Below are 27,597 nucleotides of genomic sequence, written 5' to 3'. Positions count from 1 at the left end.
GCTAGTTAAAGGACGCCCAACGTCGATGTTGCTACGGCGACAAGACGCCAGCGATGTGAAACTGTTGATCGCTGATTTTTCACCCTCGATTAGACGTTCATAAGGACGCTCGGCAAATGTTTCACTAATGGTTTCACACTAACTATTATACACTGTTAAAGAAGTATTTTATGCTAGAATCAGGAAAAACAAGCGCTAGCATGTTAGCATTAAAAGCAACAAAGTCCCAACGAGCTGACAAACACTCTCGAGCATCCCTTCAAAACTTTACCGAAAGGTAACATGCCATCGCTCTATTCATTTTCTCCAATTGTTTCCGTCTCTAAGACTGAGAAACACTCCTTGCTACTAATTCCAAGATAATTAATGTTGTTCATTAAAGTCCCCCCAGAGAGTGTGCATATAGTTATGTCAATTTGTCAAAAGTAAATGTAGACAACTACTGATTGTATTCATGATATTAGATGAACATGTTATTAGTGTTTTGCTATTCGCTTCATCATTTCATGCAGTCAAGGGGATAATAACGCTGCCAGTGCCATGCATACAAAAGAACAGCAGGAAGAACAGCAAGTGGCATAAAAACTTTTTTTTTTCTTGGTTTTTGATGTTTCTTTACCTTTTTTGTGTAGACTACCATACGAGATCCAAAATAAGATCTTGTCCTACCTGGATGCTGGCGCACTACTATGCATCAGCCAAGTCAGTAAAATCTTCAATCAACTCGCCAATGATGAGTAGGTATTACAATACATCATACACGGTGCATTTAAAGGCTACAACTACATGAAAAAAAGCCACTCCAAAAAGGATTTGAGGATTCAAATGCAATCTTAAAGCCTGACAAGGAAAAGGAAGCTTTGCAGAGATAATTAATTCAACTCTACAGCTTCCTTCAGAAAATAACTTTCATGCATTTCTAGTGTAAGAAATCCTTTCCTTGCACTGGATCCCTGTTATGTTTTGGATTCCGTAAAACATTTTAACCATCACAGTCAGTGATTTCCTCCAGAACTGGTCATACCGTTCCATTATGTCATTTTATTGTCCTTCTAGGCCACTGTGGTCTGCTGACAATTCCTGTGGAAAGGTCAGAGGGCAGAACAGTTTACTCTCTCAATATAATAAAAGCTATTGGGAGGCCATCTGATTGAAAAATAACCTCAGAGTTTCTGTAAAAGGCATGTGTATGAACTAGGTGTAACTAGATGTATGGTGGTACCTTTTGAGGTCAAAAAGCAATTTCTCATTTTTCTCTTATGATCAATACAACCAATGCAGGGCATTATGGAGAAATCTATGCAAGAGGCTGTTTAAAAAGAAGCCAATGCACATGGTTGGGGAGATGCTGGAGATCACCACGCTGGAGGGTCACGATCAGCATTCACGTGACTGGAAGCTACGATACTTTAAAACTCTGGATGCAGGGATTAGGAGGAAATGGAAAACGCACATTGGAGTCGTCAATCGCCACACAGGGTTGCCCAGTCGCACACTTCAGATGCTCAGGTAAGAGAAAGAGTTCTTGTTTTATGTGTTACAGTCATCCCTTGTCATATCACATTTCACTTTTTGCAGTCTCCCGGTATCACAAATTTATAAAATTGTCCATATCAAACTTTATACCACACACATTTCCCTTTATCACGGGATCCTACCGTAGATTTGAAGACACCCAGGAAAAACTCTGTTACCATGTCAGAATTTGATACAGTCGATGAGGAAAACGTGGCTTATACGATCATGATTTTTGGGGCCAAAAACTGATTTGCGAGTTAAAAAAAAAAAAAAAACAGATCACCTATCACTGATCTGATCACAAGATGGAGCATTGTGTCTATTTAAAATGAGTTATTCATTTACTGTATATGGGTGTCGACTGTATTCTGATCAGGTCATATATTTTACATTACAAAATGATGACAATAATGGGGCCTGATGATCGTTTTGAAGGGGAATCATTTCCCGATTTTTTCTTTGCAAAGTATTTGTATCACCTAACGGGCCAGCGGATCGTGCTTAGTCTTCATCATCTGCTCAGACTTATAGCAGCATCCGTGATCGAGGGGCACCTCCCTCTCCACCTCCCCCGAACTCTCACCTTAGTTTTTAGAACCTCTTATTAGAGGCGCTACATTTGGCGTCGCATCCTGGTTGCTGGGGTACAGAGGGGGAGGTAGAAGTAAGGGTTTTCCTTGCGGAGGCTGTCTGAATTGTCGAAATAAATTACCCACGCCCCCTTCCGACCCCTCATCTAGAACACATACTTTCACTCTCTTTCCTTCCCAACCAAGTCAGACAGCCCCCCCCCCCCAACCCCCAGGGGTTTTTATCTGTTTGAGACACACAGGAGCGTGCGATTTACCTTGCTAATAAGCATTTCACAAGACATCACACACACAGACAATGGCGGGCTAAATCCCCAGGGTGATCTCAGTCCTTACAGGCTGCTCCAGTTTTTTCTTTTGTTCCTTCCCTCAGTGAAGCGCGAGCAAAATCACAATAGGGCCAGTCCTGAGTGTCAGTTTGGGCTGAATCAGATCAACAAATTCTTCGGAGCAGCTGCAGTTTTATGTCATTATTACATTGTATTCCATTAGCAAATTCGCAGAAGTCCCGTCACTGCTGATAATGGAAATAGAATAGCCTTTAAACTCTCAGTTGAGTGAATTTAAAATGTAATAACTAAACAAATGACAACCTTTCTGTTAAATTTCACTCTTTTCATTGCAGTTTACATTAAGCAGTTTTTATAGCAAATTTACAGAGCTCCACTAGGCCACAGCAAACAGAAAAGAAGCAATGAAGGACTTTTTAAAGAACAATGTTGAAATTTTATGAGCATATGAAAACCACATTTGCCGTTCGAATTGAATTTTCCAAAGCTGTAAAAAAATGGCATATTGTGGTTCAATGTGTCAGACTTGCTGAACAAGTTAAGACTATATTTTATTGAGTTGCGTGTGGATAAGGTACATTACAACTGACATTTATAAATATTGCAATCTCCAATCAATGTTTTGAAAATTATTCCACCATTTCTATAAATATTGTGATCAAATATTCAACCCATCTTTCCCACTCCAATTGGTTCAGTGATTTTTGGCCTTCCAACAGGTCTTGAAATGTGTCTTTACTCACCCAGATTACAACGTAGCCCAATTCTCTTATGAATTATGCATGTGATGGCACACCAGAAACCTAACCTGGGAGCTGACGGTCGTCGACAAATCAAAGAATGAAACCACATATGATCTCAGCCAGCTCCAGTTCTTCGAGAGCTCTGCGGTGCTGTGCTGGAATGGGAGCCTCTGGCCCGACTTCCATCAAATCTCCACCATTCAGCTCCACGGCGTCAGGAGAGTCGCCCTCAACTGCCCTGGACTCAAAGCGTGGGACAGTCAACATCCATCCCCCAATCATCTGTCGCTCCAGCGCTTCTCTTCTTCATTGTAAAAGTGATTGTCTTTTCCTTGCTCTGGCAGACCTGGCTGGCGGTCCCTCATGGATGTGGTCGACATGGAGAGTGTGACCAAAAGCATGCAAGACTATGGTTGGGATGAAATGGTTGAACTGAAGCTATTGAAGCCTGACATTGTCATGGGGCTTTGGAAGGTAATTATGATGCAGCCCACCATCTCTGAAAAACTAATTCAGAGCATTCAACCCAAATGTATATGTTTAACTCTAGATATACGACATGATCATTCATTTGGAATGTCACGAGGTATTGTTTAAGGAAGGTACACAGAAAAAGCAGAACTAAATGTCCAAAGACAAAAATCTGCAACTACACCTGCTAGCACCTGGTTGGGGAAACTTGGGATGAACAAGGGAAAAAACAAAGACAAAAAGTAATAATTAAAAAAAAGCTGAAACTTTTGAGCACGTTTTGGAAAACTGTGACTGCAGGGACAGTGACAAATTCCATCAGCTAGGTTGTCCTTGTTAATACGTCAAACCATGCCAGAAACGTTTGACGGGAGACTGGTTGGAAACTGTTGCTTCTTTCACACAAAGTTCCTGGAAACTATGATTTTCACACTCACACACACAAAAAAATCCAGCCACGTTCCTGCATCCAGATCATCTCTAGCATGTGGTGTGAAACAGGACTGCAGAAGTGAACTTCTGGCAGGTCACTGTCACACACCCTCTCTGACTTTCCTTTTTTTTTTTTTTTTTTTTTAGTCTCACTTGCGCTAACACTACCTCCGAACTTGAGTAATTGAGAGGTTGCCTCCATTCCCCACCCGTTGCTCTGTATCAGTCAGTACCTTTCACACAGAACAGCGACACAGGAAAAAAGCTGCAATAAAACAACTATGATGAACAGTGTAAAAGTGTGTGTCCTATAAATACAACCAAATAAGTTAAAAGCTTGGATAAAAATTGTGACTTTCAATGTATTAAAACTAACACGTTTTAACCGAGCTAACCTAGTTTGATATTTTTAAAAATAAGAAATAATCAAGATGTAAAATGATGCAGGTAATCCTAAAATTTGTAGTCACACAATTAAGACCTGTGACTAATTTTATTAATATAAATACAAAAGAAAATGTGGTGATGGGTGGAGATCTACAATTCTCGTACGGAAAGTGAAGACAATGACAATTGAACATTGTTGATTTTTGAGTCTTTTGTTCGCAGGAGCGACGCAGTGTTGCCTTTGTCATTTTCACTCTCCACTTCTATCGACTGCTGGAGAGAAGTACCCAGGGATCCTCCCTTCGGTAGGCTACACCTCTCCTTCACGTGTTCAAACGCTCAAAAGTGTGTCACCAGCAAATGCAACTGACAGCGTTCATTCCCGGGGTGATCCGTCTTTGATGCTCTGCTTGGTGATCCGTCACTGCCGCTTCGACTCCGACTGGGGTTGTTATCTTGTCAACATTCTGGCCTTTTCCCCTCTCCGTCTTATGTTTGCGTCAGCTACGGCTTGTCTGCGGAGTACGGTTTGGGAGATGTCTTCGAATGTTTCAACGAAAAACCAAAATTCTAGAATGGATTGAACTCTGGTAAACAGGACAAGGCGTTATCTTTGTAAATATGAGTTACATTTGGGTGGAACGGTGTACCGACTGGTTTTGAACATCTGCCTCACAGTTCTGAGGACCGGGGTTTGAATCCTGGCCCCCGGCTATGTGGATTTTGCATGTTCTCTCCGTGCCTGCGTGGGTTTTCTCCCACACCCCAAAAGAGCCGGAAGCCCGATACGGTTCTGCACTACTGTGGCTCGGAAAGTGGATTTCTGGAATTCCATCTGTACGACAAAGAAAATTGTTTAAAAGAGGAGGGCCCTTTAATTTACACACACAAAATATAATCACATACCTCATCTTCTCCCTTTTTCCTCCAGCATATCTAATAACTCATAAGTATGCGCACAGCCCCCTCTACTGGCTAGAATTGATAACATTATTTTCCATCCAATAGTCCCTACGTGGAGCCGATGGTCAAAGCCCCATTTGATGACATCGACCCTGATTATGGTCTCCATGGTTACCAGCTAAACATAGCTCTCCACAGCACTGAATGTGAGCTCATGTCTGCAAGTTTCTCTAAGTTATTCTGCCCAAGAGGTAAATCTGTGCAGTATATCCTATGCATAAAACAACTTTAAGTTAATAAATGAATGCATCTGTTGGTCATGATCAAGCACTATCACAATGTCCTTCAGATCAGATCTGCAATGGCCACATCCGTCTTACTGCCATTAACGACACCTGCTTTTCGCAGCACACACCTCTATCAGGTAGTGTCACTCTGCCCTGGAAGTGTGAGGAGCTGCAGGGCAAAGTAAAGGTACCAATTACTTTGTTATAAGACTTGTTCACTGTCTGGGTTTCACTCAATCGCTAAATGGTAGAAAGTTCTGAGCCAACCAAATATCAATCAATGTAGTTCCGCAAATAGTGACCAAGGGCATTTATTTACAAAACTTTTTCATTGGGAGACACCTCTATTTGTACAAATACATTTTTTTTGTATAATATTAGATAGCATTAAGGAGAAATGCAGCAACCAAAAAAAAAAGTGAACAAGCACCATTGTAGCGCAATTATTCATCAGGGTCGAATGGGACACTTACTTAAAGGTCCACTGTCATGAAATGCATAATTTTTAGTATGTTATTTATGAAAAAAGGCAGCCGGAATGGAGCCATCCATTTTTTCGCCACAAAACATGATTTTCACCTATATGGGTTTTTGTAACTCCCGCCATGAAAATCCTCTCGAGGGATTTGTTTTTGAGAAGAAGCAATGACGTTAACAGCAGCAGTGCACTCAAGCTGGCTCATCTGTTTATACTAGTTTTACCCGCTGGAAGGTAGCTCGTGTTAGCCAAAATGCCGGCTTGTTGTATTGCTAGATATTGTTCGAACACTCGGGAGGATGGATTTACTCTTCATACTTTTGAAAAAGACCGGGTTCGTCGTGAAAAATGGATTGTACAGGTGCAATGGATAAGAGCTTTGTGGGTTCCAAATGACAGGTAGGTGTGTATAGAGCTACTAAAAAAAAACAATAGTAGGGGTGGGGACACAATCCTCTCATAACGTAACAAAAGATCAGCTACGTAAGTGAGGGGTGCTAAATGTGTCGATGTGCGCGTCGGACGGCTTCCACGCAGTTAGCCGCGGAGTGACAGCCTCCGCACGGCTTTGTGGATCGCCGCAAGGCCGGGCCTGGCATTAGTCACGACGCGGAGGTGAATCGGCGGGGAGGTGATTTGGGCGGACTCTCCCCCCACCAGCCACTGGTGTCTGGGCACCCCACTTCGAGCATCGGCTCACTGGCCACGGCTCCTGGGTCGGTTTGCTCGCCGACGACGGCTTCCGCATTGGGGCCAACGCAGAGGTGGTTTGGCCGCTTGTGGGAGGAGAAAGGAGCTCTCCCCCCCCTGCCCGGCATGGGTCCTCCTGAGTACGCTACATACTGTCGGGGAGTCTGTTGTTGTTGTTGTTAGAAGTGATCCGCGTATCATCAAAATATGGCTCAAAATGATAGGGTAGTACTCCCCAGGTCATTTCACCTGATTGTGAAATGTTCTCTTCTTCGAAAAGAGCTTTTGTGATCCATAGCAAGTTGTCACTACGTGTTTTCAATGGCAAATGTCCCGGTGTAACATCTGCTGATGACGTTGGAGGCAATATGGCGACCACTTGGATGTCAAATGAGACTTCCGCAACTTTGCGCATGGATGACACGCTGTCCGCTCATATTTATTTCTTCGTATAGACATTGAAGTGGATAATGTTGTATGTATATTTCATTACAATATCTATTTTAGAATGTTTATAGGCATGACAGTGGAAGTTTAAGATGCTGTTTAATACTGCACACAGAACTCGTTCACAATATGTGGTGAGTCTCCACACTTCGAGAGACTCTTTGAGTCCTGTGGTGATGCTGTTTTTTCCCAATTTTCCATCACATATTATGAGACTTCTCACTATAACTAGGTTAAACATCATCCCAAACAAATTCAGAACTGGATCATCCCTCGCAAGACATTGCCTGGCACGCTGCTAAAAGATATCCAGTACTCTTTGCAGTGCGTTGTTATCTAAACAATTCAATTCTGTCTCCTCTTCATCAGGATCGCTGTATCATGACGCTCACTCTTCTAGATGAGTTCATCAAACCCTTTTGGTGTGTAAGCTCACCGGTTGCCATGATGCACCTCGAGATGCCATGTTCACTTTTCTATTCCGCGGAACAGTTCCTCATCCAATATCGGGACTCAGAGGGTCAAGTATTGATGAAATTTGTGTGGGCGGAGCAGCAGAAGCAGTTTTTCCTCATCAACTTAGTGGTTTATGTGACAATCTGCAAAGTCAACAAGTACTTCAGAAAAGAATACTGAACATGTACAGCTTAGCAATGGGATTGACCTTTCTTTATCAAATCACACATGTCCACATTCTGAGCACACTAAGAAAATTTAGTATTGGAGTGAGCAGTCACGTAATGCAGTTGTGTAGGTAATCAGATTCCTTCCATTTCCATTCCAACCAACTCAAAACTACTACTATCAAAAATACTGAATGTATTACAGTGAAGAAAATAAGTATTTGAACACCCTGCTAAATTGCAAATTCTCCCACTTAGAAATCATGGAGGGGTCTGAAATTTCCATCGTAGGTGCATGTCCACTGTGAGAGAAAGAATGAAAAAAGAAAACTCCAGAAATCACAATGTATGATTTTTTTAAGGATTTATTTGTGTGATACAGCTGCAAATAACTATTTGAACACCTGTCTATCAGCGAGAATTCTGACCCTCAAAGACCTGTTAGTCCGCCTTTAAAAGTCCACCTCCACTCCATGTACGTATTATCCTGCATCAAATGCACCTGCATGAGGTTGTTAGCTGGATAAAGACAACTGTTCACCCTATACAATCAGTAAGACTCAAAGGTGTAACTTGGCCAAGACCAAAGAACCTGTCCAAAGACACCAGAGACAAAATTGTACAACCCCACATGGCTGGAAAGGGCAACAGAGTAATTGCCAAGCAGCTTGGTGAAAAAAGGTCCACTGTTGGAGCAATCATTAGAAAATGGAAGAAACTAAACATGACGGTCAATCTCAATCAGAGTGGAGCCCCATGAGAGATATCACCTTGCGGGGTTTCAGTGATACTTAGAAATGTGAGGAATCAACCCAGGACTACACGGCAGGACTTGGTCAATGACCTGAAAAGAGCTGGGACCACCATTTGAAAGGTGACAGTTGGTAATACACTAAGACGTCATGGTTTGAAATCATGCATGGCACGGAAAGTTCCCCTGCTTAACCCATTCATGGGCAGGGTTGCAATTTTTTGCCTTATTGAGATAAAAGTCTCCTTACAGGCCACAATCAAGGAAATAACACTTTTTTTCGTGTAACGCAGTAAACAAAGGGCAAAAAAGATGTACCCTCTTGCAGGCAGCGTCCCAAAACGGGACGGGTATGTTATCAGTTCTGTGAAGTGATACATACTAGAGATATATTTATTAATTAATTCTTATTCTAGAATGACACTTACGCATTAATATTCCTAATGGATTAGCATTTTGAAGACAAACTTGGTTCATACTGACCTTTCTCCCTTTCTTCTCTTGGAAAACGCTCCATGTGTACTTGAGGCAGTTATGTTGGCTCAGGAAGGAAAGGGAAATAACTCCGTGCTAACTTTGGCCAATGAGTTATCCTCTCCTGATATGAAATTATAGCTTCAGATTAAAACACTTTAATATTTTGATAAACCAAAGGATATAATGCGTGAAACTCATGATGTCCCAAAAATAGAACGCTGCCCACGAAGGTTAAACCAACACATGTCAAGGCCCGTCTTAAGTTTGCCAATGACCATTTGGATAATACAGAGGAGTCATGGGAGAAAGTTTTGTGGTCAGATGAGACCAAAATGGAACTTTCTGGTCATAATTCCACGAACTGTGTTTGGAGGAAGACGAATGATGAGTTCCATCCCAAGAACACCATCCCTACTTTAAAGCATGGTGGTGATAGCATCATGCTTTGGGGGTGTTTTTTTTTCTGCACATGGGTCAGGACGACTGCACTGTATTAAAGAGAGGTTGACCGCGGCCATGTATTGTGAGATTTTGGGGAACAACCTCTTTCCCTCAGTCAGAGCAGTGAAGATGGGTCGTGGCTGGGTCTTTCAACAATGACCTAAAGCACACAGCCAGGAAAACCAAGAAGTGGCTCCGTAAGAAGCATATCAAGGTTCTGGCGTGGCCTAGCTGGTCTCCAGACCTAAACCCAATAGAAAATCTTTGGAGGGATCTTAAACTCATTGTTTCTCAGCGACAGCCCAGAAACCTCTCTGATCTAGAGAAGATCTGTGTGGAGGAGTGGGCCAAAATCCCTCCTGCAGTGTGTGAAAATCTGGTGAACAAGTACAGGAAACGTTTGACCTCTGCAATTGCAAACAAAGGCTACTGTACCAAATATTAACTAAACTAATCATTTGCAGCTGTATAACACAAATCATTAAAAAAAAATCATACTTTGATTTCTGGATTTTTCTTTTTAGATTATCTTTCTCTCAGTGGACATGCACCTACGATTAAAATTTCAGACCCTTCTATGATTTATAGGTGGGACAACTTGCAATATACCAGAGTATTCAAATACTTATTTTCTTCACTGTAACTCCTAAAAAGCCTTGAATGCAAACGTGGCTTCCCTGTGTCAAAACTTCATCTAATCACCCTTCCATTAACTTTAGTACTCATCCTGTGCTGGTACCTGTTAACCCAATAAAATTCAGGTCATAGGCAAACTTGTACATTGAAATGAGCTCTGAATCCAAAGTTGGGGTACATATGTTGTGTCCACCAAGTGTATTAAAAGCTCTGGGAGAAGTTATGTTTAAATTGTGTTCCAGTAGGTTGCAATTTCACAAATCTATTAAAACATTTTTACCACAACAGTATCGATGACTTTCTTCACACACATTTCCACATGATACTGTAAGGTATGTGTGGTCCCATATAAGCCTAGTAAGTCTCAAGACTTGTGAACTATAAATAAAATACAACAGCAGAAAAAAAAATAGTCAAATAAAAAATATTTGCAGTTGTGAATGTGTGCAGAAAAGTAAGGATTTGGATGTAGTGAAAATATTGCACATAATATGTCCATTGTTCTTTTACTTTGAAAAGAATACATTTAACAGTACCATCTCAATAGTAATCTGTTTTAATAAGAATTTTTTTAGGTTGGTCAAAGACACAAAGGATGTCTTTTTTTTGGGGGGGGGGGGGGAACAGCCCTATTAAAAGCATCTTCCTCACCGGCTGATTTTTTTTTTTTTTTTTTTTTTTAAGATAATGGGTCTCTCATGAAAGACCAGACAGACCTCTTATTAAAATGAAATCATGAAATGGTTTTTGGAGTATTTGCTTGTGAATGAATATTTTGTTTCTCATTCACCTTGGTTTTACGAGTGGCCAAGAGTAAGAGCACCATTGCTTTTAGGCCTCCTTGGGAACAATTTGTTTCGTGTGTAATTGATTCAAAATGGTACCGGAACACCTCCGCTTCACCCCACTGCAATTACTTGTTACAATTGCGTGAAAGGATATCAGACAGATTTAGCATCAGAAATAGCTCTTAATATGGAGTAAATGGTTAATGGCGAATGTAGCCCTCAACCCACAATTTTGACCGGTGAACATCAGTCAGCTGCTCAATACATGTTTATAACTCAAGCTTGTCTGCCCTTGGCTCATTAAAAAAAAAAAAAGTACAGCTAATGGCAGTTGGTACTTGTCTTCCTTTGTAAGTATTTTGCTCACCTTCAATATATGGTTGGAAGGGGAAGTGTGGTCTCAAGTCTAAGTACTATTGTGGCAGAAATGGACACATATTTGTTACAAATGACAATACACGTCACATAATATGGTTGATAGAGATATATGATTGAAACAGTGACAACATGCAAGGTTTAACTTTGGTGCACATCCAGAGGCTTTTAGTTTCTGTATAAATGATCTCAGACTGTTGTGACAGTTATTGCATATTAATAACGATGGTTATAAAAATAGCATTTCAAATTGCTTGAATGTATACAGTTGTAAGAGTGATGCAAAAGTATTCACCACCAATCACCGAAAAACCTCACGACACTTTTCAAACCACCATCCCCGCTCACCTACATTACGTAATTATCTCTCCATCATGAGGCCACCTTTATTGCGACACCCATTAGCGTTGGTAGCCGTCACTTTGATTCTTTAATATCCACAAAGCCATAAGTGTCCAAAGCAAATGAAAATATGCACTGCATTTTTGGCAGTCGGCCATTTTAATATTAGGGCAATTCCTCGGAAACCTGCCAAACGACTTGGAAGTTGCTGAGTCATGTGGTTGTCATAAAGTTTCATTGGGCCACTCTCTGTTTATTTGCTTCAAGATGGGGTGGCCATTTTGAGGATGTCATCACTGTGTGTAATTACACTTTTTTTGTACCTAAATTGAATTAAGATGCCATGTTAATAAAATGTGACCCACAGCGCATTCACAACCAAAGACATTGGGTATTGTGTGGTGGCATGCCTGTATTTGATATATGATGAATTAAAAAAAAATAAATACATAAAATCCCAATACTTATTTTATCCCTTCTTGTCACGCTTCATAATAACTCATTTCTGTTCTTAGTGAGACAAATGGTCAATTACTTGCATCGAGCACCAGAAATTGCTTTCCCCTGCCCACGCGAAAGCTCTGGCAGAAAAACAAAATTGCTCAGACGTAAATAATAATTAATAGTGAGTGCTTAAAGTACTAAGGATGATTTGTCACTGTAAATGCAATCATTTGTTTAATATAGCGAGAAGAAGCTTGATTGCCACAGTAAAATACAGACATAGAAGAACATGCAGTTCAAAATAATTGCAACAGTTTAAACTGGATAGAGAATAATTAGATTTTTTGTTATTTCTTTCCTTGAATCATACAGGCTGCACGGTGGAACAACAGGTTAGAGCGTTGGCCTCACAGTTCTGAGGACTGGGGTGAAACACCATATAGCCCTATCTGTATGGAATTTGCATCTTCTCCCCGTTCCTGCATGTTTTTTTTTTTTTTTTTCGAGCACTCAGGTTTCCTCCCACATCCCAGAAAAATTTAAATTGCCCTTAGGTGTGATTGTGTGTGAGATTGTTGTCTGTGTCTATGTGCCATGCGATTGGCTGACAACCAGTTCAGGGTGTGCCCCGCCTCCTGCCCGTTGACAGCTGGGACAGGCTCCAACACTCCCGCAACCCTTGTGAGGATAAGTGGCTTCGGAAATGGATGGATGAATCATTCAGTGTATGTGGCAAGTGGTCCACTTTTGAATCGATATCCTTGAGAAAGTGGAGGAAAGTCACCACACGAGGGCAGTAAAGCACCTTGGGGCAATCCCTTTTTGGGTTGGATGGGTAGATTTATTTGCTTCCACTTTAAACAAGGTAATCTATTGAAGCTACTTCAGCCTGAAACATACATATCAAAAAGGGATTTGATGTTAAATTTCTATATAATTTGAAATTATGTGCTTATGTGCCACGTTGCAAACTAATCCTGCAAACCTACTCAGGCTGCGTTATCGGTGTATGTTCAAATTCTATGCTTCCAATTTCTATAAAATGGTTTGACATGTCATTTAGTTTCTCCATGTAGGTAGACCTTCCCAGAAAGACAAATGACTTTTTTTTTGTGTGTGTGTGAGATCGGTGAATACCCTCATGCGTGTCCTCCTCTGCTGTCATTTCATCAACCTTGTGAATTGGAACACGTACCGCGTCTCATCGGATAATTTTAGCTAACACTTAGAGGACAGCATTCATCAACGTCATGGGCTTTTTGCCAGTTGTGCATTTCTTCCTATAAGTGTGCCCTATACCCTGCAAATAGCAATTTCTCTGTATCCTGCAGCACATTGTGTGACCTTTGCCACCTCAGCTGCGCACAGGATGCCCTGTCCAGGTTCTTCAGTTCTTGCAAAGAAGCAGCCATCTACGAGTTGCAAACCTAAAACACAACGAGACCACATTTTACAGCATTTCACAGTACACTGGGACTCGACCACATGCAATCATTCAAAACATAAAAAAGTGATTTGTCTTTGCTATTACATTAAGTCTCCTTACTGGGTTTAGCTTTCTCCCCCCCACACGAACCATTTTCAATGTAAAATAACAAGCACAGAATTATATTCTCTTCGAGCATATCATGGAATTAAGCTTTGTCAGTATGCTCATGTTAAGATCTTAAAAAGGCAAATTTATGTTTTTTTTTTTTTTTAAATTAACTTTTGTTTCATAGATGACATACTACTGTGGTTTGATCTTCGGCTGAATCCGAATCGCATTGCATTGAAGTGTTCAGTTGCAATTAGGGTAGATTGCATATTTTTTTATGTTTTGTGCTTATCAACGTATTTACATTTGTGAAATACCGTAATCAACATGCATGTCGAAAATTAAGCATGATTACATAAGTATTCATTTTAACAGACACGTGCTAAAACAGTGGAGACTAGAAGTTTACATCCACTGCAAAAACATTCAATTTTTTCGTCTCATTGTCTGAAGTCAAATCAGACTAAACCTTTTTGGTTTCAGGTCAGGATCACAAAATTATCTAATTTGGTTAAAAGGCACAATAATGAGAAAGACAATTAGACATTTTCTTCGAGGTCACAAGTTTGCATACACAAAAAGTTCTGTCTTTAAAGAATCTGGCGAACTCCAGATGATGAGGTCAAGGATTTGGAAGGTCCCGATCGGTTCAATGACAACAGTAAGTTAATTGATGGCACACTTATAGATGTATTCAAGGAAGGTCAAACCTCAATCCCTCTGCTTCCTTGTTTGAAATCATGAGAAAATCAAAAGAAATTGGCCTGGAAATCAGAGAATTTTAGAGCTCCACAGGTCTGGCTCATCCTTGGGTGCAATTTCCAAATACTTTAAGGTGCCACGTTCATATGTTCAAACACTTATACGCAAGTACAATCATCACGGTAATGTCCAGCCATCAAACCACTCAGAAACGAGATGGGCTCTATTTCCCAGAGATTAACTTGTTTTGTTACAAAACGTGCAAATCAACCTCAGAAATTCTCTGTCATTATTAACACTAAGATTTACTATTAATTGGAACAATGTTGTTGATTTTGATTGGCCAGTACATCAAAATCTGGTCTTAGTTTTTGTCGTGGCAATTCTCAGAAAACATCTGAGGTGCTCATTACTCAGCTGGGATCTGTAGGAGGTTTTGTCGGTTTTCATCACACAAAAAAAATCTGTCCACACACATGTAGACCCAAACACCACCAGCATCCTCTGTGCCACCTTACGGATTTTTGGAAATTTGTGCTTAATGAAGCATAAAACTGATCCAGATTGAGAGTTGAACTTCCAGTATCATATTGGAGATCAATCAGTTCCATCTGAAGCACCCGCGGCGCTGTTTCAGGCTCTTGTGTGACTTAATCTAGGATGGCAGTTTGTCAGATAAAGGTGTTTTTGCTGAGCTTGCAAGCTGGATTTTACGCGCTGACCCATAGCCATCAGTTCCTGCATTGATTGGCTGTTAGCATAATAAGCATACTTGGTAGAAATTTAACTCCTGATGTTATAGTCCTCTGAAACTGCAATGGTTTCTTAAATTAGACCTACAGCCTTTGACCGGACGTATATTTAGTAGTTGATTTCATATTAAACACTCAGGACTCACTGTCACCTTTTCTTTTGCCCACTCATGGCTGAAGAAGGGTTCAGTCTTCTTTTCCTTTCGGCTTGTCCCGTTAGGGGTCGCCACAGCGTGTCATCTTAGCCTATCTCCTGCATCTTCCTCTCTAACCCCAACTGCCCTCATGTCTTCCCTCACCACATCCATAAACCTTCTCTTTGGTCTTCCTCTCACCCTTTTGCCTGGCAGCTCCATCCTCAGCACCCTTCCACCAATATACTCACTCTCTTGCCTCTGAACATGTCCAAATCATCAAAGTCTGCTCTCTCGAACCTTGTCAGCAAAACATCCAACTTTGGCTGTCCCTCTAATGAGCTCATTTCTAATCCTATCCAACGTGGTCACTCCGAGCGAGAACCTCAACATCTTCATTTCTGCCACCTCCAGTTTAGCTTCCTGTTGTTTCTTCAGTGCCACCGTCTCTAATCCGTACATCATGGCCGGCCTCACCACTGTTTTGTAAACTTTGCCCTTCATCCTAGCAGAAACTCTTCTGTCACATAACACACCAGACACCTTTCGCCAGCTGTTCCAACCTGCTTGGACCAGTTTCTTCACTTCCTTACCACACTCACCATTGCTCTGGATTGTTGACCCTAAATATTTGAAGTCGTCCACCCTCGCTATCTCTTCTCCCTGTAGCCTCACTCTTCCCCCTCCACTTTTCTCATTCACGCACATATATTCTGTTTTATTTCGGCTAATCTTCATTCCTCTCCTTTCCCGTGCTTGTCTCCATCTTTCTATTTGTTCCTCTGCATGCTCCCTGCATATCACAATATCATCTCCGAACATCATGGTCCAAGGGGATTCCAGTCTAACCTCATCTGTCAGCCTATCCATTACCACTGCAAACTGGAAGGGGCTCAGAGCTGATCCCTGATGCAGTCCCACCTCCACCTTAAATTCTTCTGTCACACCTAAGGCACACCTCACCACTGTTCTGCTGCCATCATACATGTCCTGTACTATTTTAACATACTTGTCTGCCACACCAGACTTAAGCATGCAGTACCACAGTTCCTCTCTTGGTACTCTGTCATAGGCTTTCTTTAGATCCACAAAGACACAATGTAGCTCCTTCTGACCTTCTCTGTACTTTTCCACTAGCATCCTCAAGCTAAATAATGCATCTGTGGTACTCTTTCCAGGCCTGAAACATGGCATGAAGGCAAGGCATGAGTGGTAACAGAATTAAAAACAGAACAGCCAAAGACAAGTCAAAGTATCATTCCATCTATTTTCTTAGCTGCTTACCTTCACAAGAGTCACGGGAACGCTGCAGCCTATCCCAGCTGCCAACGGACAGGAGGTTCCCACCCAATCGCAGTCAATGTATCATTGTACATACCAACAGTTGTACCTGGTGGAACTATTCGGCATTACAAGACAAGGTCGAATGAAGGCAGTCATAATTTTGAGATGATTTTGGCGACTCTACTAATATTTGGCAGGCCAGATTTAAATGATCAATGTGCCAGATGTGGCCCGCAGGGTGCCCACACCTCCCTTAAACAATGTGGAAGTAAAGATGAAACGTTTGAAATTATTTTTATACAATTCAGTGATGGCACAAAACATTCAGTCTTCTTCCAGAAAAAAATACTTTTCACATCCTCTGTAAATATGGAGCTTTCTCCTTGACATTATAATCAGTCACTATAAATCCTGTTTGTTGTTCATGTTTTTGAGATAACTCAAGAGAGCGGCCTTCAAACCTACAAATTACAGCTGTCCCCACGAAACCAGTGTGACGTAGTTGGTTGTTTTTCCACTGCCACTCATCAACTCACTCCTTGTCCTTTACGATGTAAGCCCTCCGCACAGAGCAACAAAATGTCAGCCTGGATCTCCGTGTGCACGCGGGTCGTCCTCGACCAATTTCAGATGTGTCAGAGGAAGTGATGCAGCACACGCTTACAGTGACAGTGAGTAGAGGAGCCTCATCTCTAACGCACCTTTGGCTGCTGAGGAGAGATTGTCGCTTATGTTTGAAATGCTATTTCACAACCTTATGAGAAGACATGCATTATTATTATTATTGTTGTTGTCATTAGTAGTAGGTTAGGAGAGCATTTGGTTACATTCGCCCTAAGGAAATAGAACTGACGCACAATGAGCATTACCCTTTCCTGCAAAAGTGTGAGTTCAGTGAGACAGAATCTATTTTCTCCACATACTGAAAACTCTAGGGTTTGACAGCAAATCATTTAACTTTCATCTCACCTGTGACCAGTTGACATCATCAAACTATCACAAGCTTGGCATAATGAAGATTAAAGCATGTTCCAGGTGAAGCCAGCCCAGCCCAAACCATGACATTACCTCCACTGCGTTTCATTGTTGAGATTGTATATTTAAAGTACATTCTGGTGGTTTGGATTAACAATGGATCCAATAGGTCATGTCATGATCAACTGATACTGCTATTTCTTCATCAGATGAGGATAAATCTGAGAAATCAGCGCTGGCCACAATTGTTTGACGTAAGCGAGCCTTTGTTGTCGCGCCTATTATGTCACATCCGTGCATGTACGTCATGTGACTCGCCAAAATGGCAGCGCCCGAGAAAATTTGTAATTGCCGATAAAAATCTTCTCAAACATTAAATGAGAGAGGATTAACATCACATTGTCAAGGTACAGTACATATGACATGACCTATTGGATACATTGTTAATCCAAACCATTGGAATTTCCCTTTAAGTCACAACTTTAGCGCTAGCAATCGGGGCAGTACATTCATAAAGTCTAGAAAGTGTTCGGGGCAAAGTTAGCAGTACTGATAGGGTTAGGTCCAAGAACAACAAGTACCAAAAGCTTAAAGTTCCTGCAACTCAGTGGAAATTTAATTCTAGTACAGCGTATCGGCGGTGTTTGTAGACCTGTTAACTGAATTGGTCACTCAGTCAACTTTAAAGTTAATGATTTGTCCGTGTCCACTGCCTGAAAACTCCCAAGGTGTCTCACTAAGGTTATCTTATTGAGCTAGCAAGAAACTTGTCTTCTTACCTTGTTGTGAGTTCCTGCTCCTAACCTTCCTCTCTCCTTCATTAAAACTAGTGTAGTCGATTTTCGGCATTTCAAGATCATTCCAGTCAACTTTGTAAGTGCAATTGGAGCCTGACATCACCTCCAAAACCCTGGTGGAAAATATGCTACCTGCGCTGGAACTATTCTGCGGACATAAAAGAATAAGGTTTGAAGACGTGCAGAAGTGTAAAATATAAAAAGGTCTGTTGTAATGTATGCAGGCCCTCTGCTCTGTTGCATTAAAATCCATTCCTCGTTGCCCGTTATAATGCGTCTAGTGAAAGATTCCACTCGCAGAGTGTGCCCGCAGAGCATATATCACGGAGGAGCTGTGGGCTAACGACAGAAAGCATCCCACCCTGCCACCACCTCGTCCTCCCCCCATCAGGGCTCACTCGGTACTCCTGCATAATTACCTTAAAGTGATGAAAGAAATCAATGGATTGCAGTCGCTCCCTTGCGGGGCTAAGTAAAGCCTTGCATTGTCACGATATGTACAGTACCTACCGGTCCTAGTCTCTTAATTGAAGATTCAGTAAACACTTGAATACAAAATATACTTATAGCAGCAGTAGTCTCTAAAATGAGACAACATTCCTTAAAGACAGGAAAAAAAAACATCTTTTTGAGGTGAAATATTCAAAAGGTTTTGGAAAATATACTGTGGAAACTTAGGTCAAATTGATTGTAGTACTGGCTGTTTAATGATCACATGAGTGCTGTTGATTCAATTTTACAATCAAAAAATTACATCCCTCATATATGTTTCAAATTTAAGGTCTGGGGACCAGATCTGGCCCATCATATCGTTTCATGTCCCCCCTGTAATCAAACTATCTTGTGTCTAGATTATGTTCTTCTGCACCAAAATTTAAAATTGTCTTCACTTTTAATAACATTAAAAAATTGCAAGCATTTTAAAATAGGAAATTAAGGAGTGACATGGTGGTGGGTGCATTTAGCGTTTGGACCATTTTCAACTTTCCGAAAACCAAGTGCATGTATAAAAATCTGGGACAAAGTGGGCAAAAAAAAAAAAAAAAAAACTGTTGAAAACCGGTTGATACAACCCGGGGCTTATGAAACCTGAGGCGATTATGCATTTATACATTTTGATTGAAATACAGTCATGAGAGCCTACTAAGGGAAACCAAAACTGCAAAGTGGCTCATTACAAAAATGACACCCCTGACCTATAGAATTTTGCACTACAAACCACCTCACAGACCTTCGCTAGGCTAATTCCTCCAGGAAGAATTCTACTGCTCAATTTTGAACATTTAAATTTACAAAGCATCTCCAATCCTTTTAAGAATAATACAAATCCTTTAATGGACAGATTATTTATTATAAAAAAAAAAAAAAAAAAAACAATAGCTCAGTCCTAAAATAGATTTCCTTCCAAGACTGGAGATTTCACTGTAGAAAATTAGGATATAAGGTATCGTAGTGTTCCTAAAATTTGATTCTAATACATTACAGCTTGATGAAACTGTTTCGCAAAAAAAAAAAAAAGCTCATGACTAAAAGCATACCTTGCTTAAACAGGTGATTCTGGGCTTGGATCATCTTTTTCAACGTTCTCCTCCACCAGCATTTCAGTTCCCAGCAAACGCACAGGAGAAAAGGATGACACAGACTTGACAAATGTTCAGATTAATCATTTTAAATGACATTTTATCAACCCGTTCTCTCTCGCCATTACAAAGCTACTCCATGTCGAGGCGTTAATTGAATCCTTTAATGTACCTCACTTTGAATTGGAAAGCTGATTGTGACTCATCTTTTTTTAATGCTGCAATTCCAATTTCACCGCGTGGAGGAACGGAATTAGAAAGGCACCGTTACGCAAAAATAGGGCGAGGTTTTGTGAGGTTTTAGTTCTACCGGTCACTAATTTGATCTGACACGTTTATCTTTTCGAAAAGATTGATGAATGCCACGGCAACAACCCAGTTTAATTTTAGTGCCATCATCAACTCTACAAGACGTAGCTAAGGTCAAAATTCTATTCAGTGCATGTTCATCTACATTGTTGCCATTCATATATTCTATTATGTTAAAACTTTCACACATTATAGAAATTATGCCATAGCAAGAACCCTATTAATTTTGACTCCAATGAGTAAAAAGATGTCGGCATAGCGGAAGTAAAAATGAAACTTGGGGTATTTTCGCAGTTCGCTCCCAGTACTTATCCATACGCAATTAAAAACAAAATCAACAGTAAGTCTGAATGCTACGAAACCCAAAATGTTTGAGAAATCAGTGAGTGTATGTGCATTATCCTCTGAATTGTCACGTGAATGTCACCAAACCATCACAGATGATTGTTCTCAGTCACCGCAACATCACATAGGACACATGACTCAGTGCTAATCTACGATTGGCTCTTCAGATATAAATAAGAAGATGAATTGCACGGCGAGCAGAGGGTTTATATGAAATGATTAACCGCAGCTCGAACATGTCTCATGGGATTTATTTGGGAAGTTTGGTCTTATAAAGTCTTAACAAGCGAAGGCAGCCAGTGTGGATCACGGGATCTCAAAGATTTAGCCTAGATTTACCACAAGAAAAAAAAAAAAAAAAAGTCAGATCATAAAAGCTTAGTTAAATGTATTATTATGAAAATCAAGTGGATGAACAAAGGTACATGTGGTATAAAGCAAAGGAGAGGCAGTGAAGCCTCCTGTTGGTTTCTGGCAGCATGTCAAGCAGCTGCTCAAGTGTTCCTCCAGCTTAAGCGAGCGTCCTACAGTTGAACCTTTCATTAATCTCCCCCAGGAAGTGCAGTGAAAAAAAAAATCTTACATGGGTAAATAAATGTCTTTTATAGTATTCACTCGACTGCTGTTCCATCAAAAAAAAAAAAAAAAAAAGAGGACAGGAAGATTATTTGGTTTCTGCACTTGAATTAACAATACAATCTTATTTATAGTTAATATTTTTGCATTGTAATTATTTTACCTTAGGGTTTGTATAAAGATGGTGCTTTTCTTTCACACAGGCAGATTGGTGTTGATTAAAAGACTGGCTTTCTCATATTAATGAAGTCAGAAGTTAGATTATTTGTTTTGTGCCACTTTGCTGCCTGGAGTTTTTGGAGTGTAATCATGGAAAATTTTGTAGCCGTTCATACAGAAATCATTGATGCATTTTTTTTTTTTTTTTAATCTGAAAGGTGTTTTATGTGGTTGTCAAGTCCAGTTTTGCCACATCTGTGTTGTCTCTGTGGTTTATGGGGGTTTCCTCTTGTACTTTGACTCCAGCCCAAATAGGCATATTTGGACACTGAATTACCTAGATGTGATGTGGCAGTGATTGATAGTACCAAAAATCCCATTTTATTTTTGACGAACACTTACACATTCTACACTACTGTATTCTAATGCTGGTCATAGGACTGATACTTGGAGATTTTTGAGGTGGTACTAAAAAGTTACCGAACCACGAGTCCAGGGTATTAAAACTACTGGTTCATTCTAGAAGACATCTTGCAAAGTGCTTAATTATCAGCATCCATGTTTGGATTTCCATAAATTTGTTTTATATATAGTCAGTTCCATAAATACTGGAACAGAAGCATACTGCAAAAAAAAAAAAAAAAACTGGGAATGTTGTACAATGACCAAGTTAATTCATTCTGTAGTTAAAGCACATATTTTTCGTTTAATTTCAAATTCATCATGGTGGGGCTTAGAGACAAAAAGATCAAAATTGTGTCTGAATATTTATGGAGCTGACTTTACATCAGACAACCTGATCCAATACACTGGAGAGCGGAACACCTTGGTGGTTTGTGTACAAAATTTCAATGTTTTGCCGACTGCGGCTGGCCGGTAAAAGGTGTAAAAATGACTGTCAGTAAATCCCTGAGGCATTACAGTGTGCAGATGTGAAAAAGAGTTGTGCTAGCTCAGGAGGAGGAGATTTGACAGATATTTAATGCAGCAAAGTTCTGATGTCAGGATGCCGATAACAAAACAAACATTCAGAGAAATCTGTAGGTTTATGTTGGTGGAAAATGTTGCTTGGTGGAATAACCGATAACTGAACACCCGAGAGAGATTACACAGTTACTGTCGTCCATCAGGTAACATCCGCCCTTCAAAAACATTAGCAAGCTTTGTAAAATTCTTCCTTTGTCCTCTCCTGGTGATACAACAAATGATATTGATTGCTGGATCTTTAATAATGCTACCTTTGCTCCCTTGACATGGTTAAAGACGCCAGTTGACATGCCTTGCAACACTGATTAGCAATTAGAAGCAAGTCATTTTTTTTTGTCTAATTGGCTTGGTTGGCTCTCCAAATAGGATTCATCTTTGATATTCTAACGGTGAGTCCTTACCACCCACTCTTGAAGATTTAATTCACTTTTGATGTTGAAGTTTCTATAAAGGATGGTAATGTTTCCATGGAAATCAATGTTATTGATAAAGACAATCATGCTTTTAGCTCTGTTGCACCAAAGACTACAATACAGTACAGTAGTGGGCATTTTAGGGCATAGTGCGTTTCTGCAATTCATTGCTGGAGGCATTTATTTACTCACATGTAGGGATATTATGCACTTACAAACTACAATTTATGTCAAGTGAAAGAGGTAATAAAAATCCATCAAACCAGGAAAAAAAAGCTAAAAAATAGGGTGTGTAACTTTAAATGTCAAGTGTCATGCCTGTAAACATTCTAAAATAGTCTAATGATAAATACATATAACATTCACTTCGATTTCCATACGAAAAAATAAATATGAGCGGAGACTGCGTCATCCATACGCAAAGTTGCGGAAGTCTCATTTGACATCCAAGTGGTAGCCATATTGCCTTGATTCCGTCAAACCGGACATTTCTCATTGAAAATACGATGTGCCACCTACTATGGGACATGGAAGCTCTTTTCAAAGAAGAGAAGATCTCATAAGTGACCAGGGCAATATTACCCCATCATTTCGAGCCATATTTAGATGATATGTGGATCACTTCTAACTAACAACAGACTCCCAGACAGTATGTATGAGCCAGCCTGGCCGAAGCTGCACTTGGCGCCGATGGGTACATTGACACATTTAGCACCCCTGACTTATGTGCGCGGATCTTTGGTTACATTCTTTCAGAGATTACCTTCCCCACAACCATTATATATATTTATATTTTTAGTAGCTGTATACACACTCACCTGTCATTTGGAAACCACGAAGCTCTCGTCCTTTGCACTTGTGCAATCCATTTTTCTCGATGAACTGGGTCTTTTTGAGAAGTATGAAGAGTGAATCCCTCCTCCCGATTGTTCGAACAAAATCCAGCAAGACATCGAGCCGGCATTTTGGCTAACACGAAGGAACAAAGCGTTACCTTCCAGCAGGTAAAACTAGTAGAAACATACGAGATCGCCTGAGTGGGCATCTGCTACTACAGTCACTTCCTGCTTCTTCTCAAAAACAAATCCCTCGAGAGGATTTTCATGGCGGGAGTGACAAAAAGCCATATACGTCAAAATCATGTTGTGGTGAAAAAAACAGATGGGTCCATTCCAGATGCCTTCCCGGCCCCCCATTAATAACATACTAAAAATCCTGCATTTCATGACAGTTGACCTTTAACCATAAATGTGTATGTTAAAGTTTGTGACAGGTTGAATTCCAAAGTGGTAACAGAGGATGTGATTTTCCAGTCTTTTAAAAAATAAAAAGCATATAAAACTGTCCATCTTCATTGTCGAAGCTGCTTATCCTCAAGGGTCAGAGCAGAGGCTGCGCCTCTCCCAGATAACATTGGGCAAACAGCAGACTACACCCTGAACTGGTCACCAGTCTGTCACAGGGGATATATCGACAACATCACTGAGCAGGAATTGATCCCATCTTGCCTGCATCAAAGTCAGTCCATCAGTGAGCCTCAAATAAAACTTAATTTAAAAAAAAAAAAAAAAAAAAAAAACAATGTGGACCCAAAAGTACTACCAACCTAATACGCGAAACTCTCGTGCAAGCCACCATTCAAACAATAGCACCACTACAAAAGGCAAAACCGAGGAAAACATAGGTACGTAGAATGAAGACTGTCACAAGAAAGATGGTAAAACTAACTAAACAGCTCCATAAAAAAGAGCAAATCCGACAGACGGTTGTACAAAACAGTTAAGCAGCACAACAGAATGCACAAAGCAAACAAAGAGGGACACAAAAAAAAAAAAAAAAAAAAAAAAAAAAAAAAAAAAACAAGGAACGATCTGTCGCCTTCCTCCTGCGCCTGCAGCACTTTATACTAGGAGCTGATTGCCAATTGTTCAAAAACAAAGGTGAGAGCAAAATGACAGCAAATAAAAAATTTAACTAAAAAACACAACTCAGATGGATCACAAAATATATTGCGGGGCAACATCGTCAGAGTCTACTGAAACACTCATTATCGTGATAAATACTGTCGCCACATAACAACAACATCAACTTTAATACAGGCAAAAACAAATATTTTGGAGAAACTACTGTACTTATCTGATCAGGTCATTGCTTACAATATGAATTGTAAAGAACTTTGCTTTATTTTGAATGTCTGAAACAAAAGTGGACAAAATTGTTGGTACTTCTCTGTCAATTAAAGAAAACCCCACACTGGTTGCAGGTACAACATGAATCTGTCAAATTGAACAATAAATGAAAGAAATAATGAAAATTAATCAATAAAATTCAGATATTGCTTTTTGGGGTTTTGTCATTATTTTAAAAGAACAAACCAATGAAAACTGGCCTGTACAAAATAATAGAATCCTACAAAAGTAAAACAATTTGATCATAGGAACATGTTCAAACAAGTGTCCTTTTAAGTACCATCATGGAGCATCTTTTCAAACTTGTAATCACTCAGTCAGCATATTTAAAGGTTGACAAGTAGTCCTGAACTGTTTGGTGACGTGGCGTGTACCATATGAAACCTGGACCAGAGGAAGTTAAGTAGTCTCAGGCGATTTGAAAGAAAATAACAAGACTATAAGATGATCTGCTAGCACCTGATGTTCCTGTGACTAAGGTTGTACATATTATTATACAATACAATAATAATAATAATACAAAGTGTAATAACGAAACACCCACCAAAGAAATAAAACGTGAACTCTAAGGTTAAGGTATATCAGTGTCAGAGGTTTCCATCCAGGAGGTTGGTCATGGTAGGTGACCAAAGAGAAAACAACTGGTGAAACTAAATCATAAAAAACTGACACTGGAATTTGGCAAACTGCATATTGACGAGCCAAAAAGCTTCTGGAACAGTGAGCTTGTGACCAAGGACCCAAAACTGGAACTTTTTGGCAAGTCATCACTACTATGTTTATCCATCCATCCATTAATTATCCCAGCCGCCTAACCTCACAAGGGTCATGGGAGTGCTGGAGCCTATCCCAGCTCTCTCTGGATAGGAGGTGGGGTACATCCTGAACTGGTTTCCAGCCAATTGCAAGATACCTAGAAACAAACAACCGATCGCACTCACAATCACACTTAAGGGCAATTTAGAGTCTCTGATTAATGCATGTTTTGGGGATGTGGGAGGAAACCCGTATGCCCGGAGAAACCTCAGGCAGGCACAGATGCAACAATGAAGCATACTAAGAAAAGAACACTGTCTCTCCCGTGAATCGTGGAGGGAGCTCTGTTAAGTTCTCGGGGGACTTTGATGCACCTGGCAAGGGTCTCTTGAATTTATACAAGGCATAGTGAAATTTCAAGACTATCAAGGTATTCTACAGAGACATGTGATGCACAGTGTCAGAAAGCTTGGTCTCAGTAGCTCGTCATGGGTCTTGCAACAGCATAATGACTGACCTAAAAAACACAGCTAAAACTTCCCAGGAATGGCATAAAGCGAAATATTGGGCTATTATGAAGTCATCTGGTATGATTTCTGATCTAAATCCTGTTGAACATCTGTGGAAGGAGCCGAAACATTCCGTATGGAAAATGTAACCTTCATACCTGGGACCAGTGGACCACTTTGCTTCGCAGTGTGCCAAAATACCCACTTAAAGTTGCACAAATCTCATTTGAAAGCTACAAAAAAAAAAAAAAAAAACAGATTGCACTGACTGCCTCACAATGTTGTGCATCTAAAATATTAAGGTGACCAAAATTTGCTATCTTAAAATGAATCATTTTAATTTTAATTGAGTAAAAGCAACGACAGATTTATTTCTGCTTTTGTAAGATTCTATTTCTGTTTTTTCATTAACAGAGGTGTTACCAACAATTTTATCCACGTGTAATTGTATTACAAGAGTACTGTCACGGACGAGACTCGGGGGTGGACCCAAATGCACGACTCAGGTGAGAGGTAAGCAGTGCGGAATAAGCCTTTATTCGTTCCAATGTCGGTTACCAGGGAGTCAGTCCAAACAAGCAGCAAGATCAGTGACGGCAGGCTTACGGGGTAGGTCGGGAGACAGGCGTTGGTCGGTACACGTCAGGAGAACGGTAGTGCGGGAACGAGGCATGAGAGGCAACGATCTAGCAGAGTAATAGTCGTCCCCCGGGTCCTATATGTACTGGGTCTAATCGGAGGTCATGAGGCGCAGGTGTGACCCTTCCGATTAGACGGCCACGCCCAGCCCTGGCTGGAATCCAGGATCATAACAAGTACTGAAAGTAGTTTATGTGCCGTACCACACTCTTGTTGGATTTTTTTTTTTTTTTAATGGATGCAAACTAACTGTCAAGATCCTCATCTTGTCTTCATGCAGGGAGAGTTAATCCTCTCTGATTCCACTGTCACTCACGAAAGCTGACAAGAGGCGTCACAGCGTGAAATGACTGACACAGCTCCACACCAATGAAGCACCAAGTGAAGATATGATAAATAGGATGAGGAAGGAAAACTCGTTGATGAATGTTCAGCGATAAAATTCCCAGGATGGAGGAGAAACAAGAGCAACGAGGGCTTGACTGTGAGCCTAGTCATAAAAAACAAGAAGAATCTACTAACGTTAAAAGACACAGATCATAACAGTAGGGTAGTATTAGTCTGATATAACATACATTCATTTTTTTTCCCTCTTGTGGTGATACCTGAGGAGCTCTTATGAAACAAAGTCATATACTGTATGTTACCTTAGATATGCTTGAACTCACAGACTAACTAGTCATTTTTATGAGACGTAATTTATATTAAGTCCCTTCCTGTGTTTCCATCCATCCATTCTCTTGGTTACAAACAACCAGCTAAAATATGATCATCCATCCATTTTTTTAGCTGCTTATCCTCACAAGGGTCGCCTGCTGGACCTGTGCCACCAAAGATGATC

General features: G+C 40.4%; 1 protein-coding gene and 1 long non-coding RNA gene across 6 annotated transcripts; one reads left to right on the top strand and one right to left on the bottom strand.

The window, feature by feature from the left end:
* Nucleotides 1-13: 13 nt before the first annotated feature.
* On the top strand, nucleotides 14-27,248 carry fbxo15 (F-box protein 15). Of its 5 annotated transcripts, XM_061805907.1 has the most exons (10): nucleotides 14-277; nucleotides 633-737; nucleotides 1,282-1,509; nucleotides 3,198-3,392; nucleotides 3,486-3,615; nucleotides 4,654-4,736; nucleotides 5,440-5,585; nucleotides 5,684-5,808; nucleotides 26,532-26,630; nucleotides 27,037-27,248. In XM_061805907.1, the coding sequence occupies exons 1-9, from the start codon at nucleotides 171-173 to the stop codon at nucleotides 26,625-26,627; spliced, it is 1,215 nt and encodes a 404-aa protein (XP_061661891.1). In that variant the 5' UTR covers nucleotides 14-170; the 3' UTR covers nucleotides 26,628-26,630; nucleotides 27,037-27,248. The 5 variants fall into 5 exon arrangements, with proteins under 5 accessions (XP_061661891.1, XP_061661889.1, XP_061661887.1 ...); XM_061805905.1 differs by lacking the exons at nucleotides 26,532-26,630; nucleotides 27,037-27,248 and adding an exon at nucleotides 7,606-10,753 and having other exon boundaries at nucleotides 3,261-3,392; XM_061805903.1 differs by lacking the exons at nucleotides 26,532-26,630; nucleotides 27,037-27,248 and adding an exon at nucleotides 7,606-10,753 and having other exon boundaries at nucleotides 5,440-5,540.
* On the bottom strand, nucleotides 12,478-20,631 carry LOC133492820 (uncharacterized). The gene is made up of 3 exons (XR_009792755.1): nucleotides 19,833-20,631; nucleotides 18,277-18,442; nucleotides 12,478-13,540 (listed from the first exon to the last, which is right to left on the bottom strand). It is a non-coding gene; the product is annotated as an uncharacterized LOC133492820 (long non-coding RNA).
* Nucleotides 27,249-27,597: the final 349 nt, after the last annotated feature.

The sequence above is a fragment of the Syngnathoides biaculeatus genome, chromosome 19 (genome assembly GCF_019802595.1).
Source record: "Syngnathoides biaculeatus isolate LvHL_M chromosome 19, ASM1980259v1, whole genome shotgun sequence".
Taxonomy (NCBI): Eukaryota; Metazoa; Chordata; class Actinopteri; order Syngnathiformes; family Syngnathidae; genus Syngnathoides; species Syngnathoides biaculeatus.
Note: the sequence above shows the minus strand (reverse complement) of the source record. Positions and strands in the feature narration are given on the sequence as shown.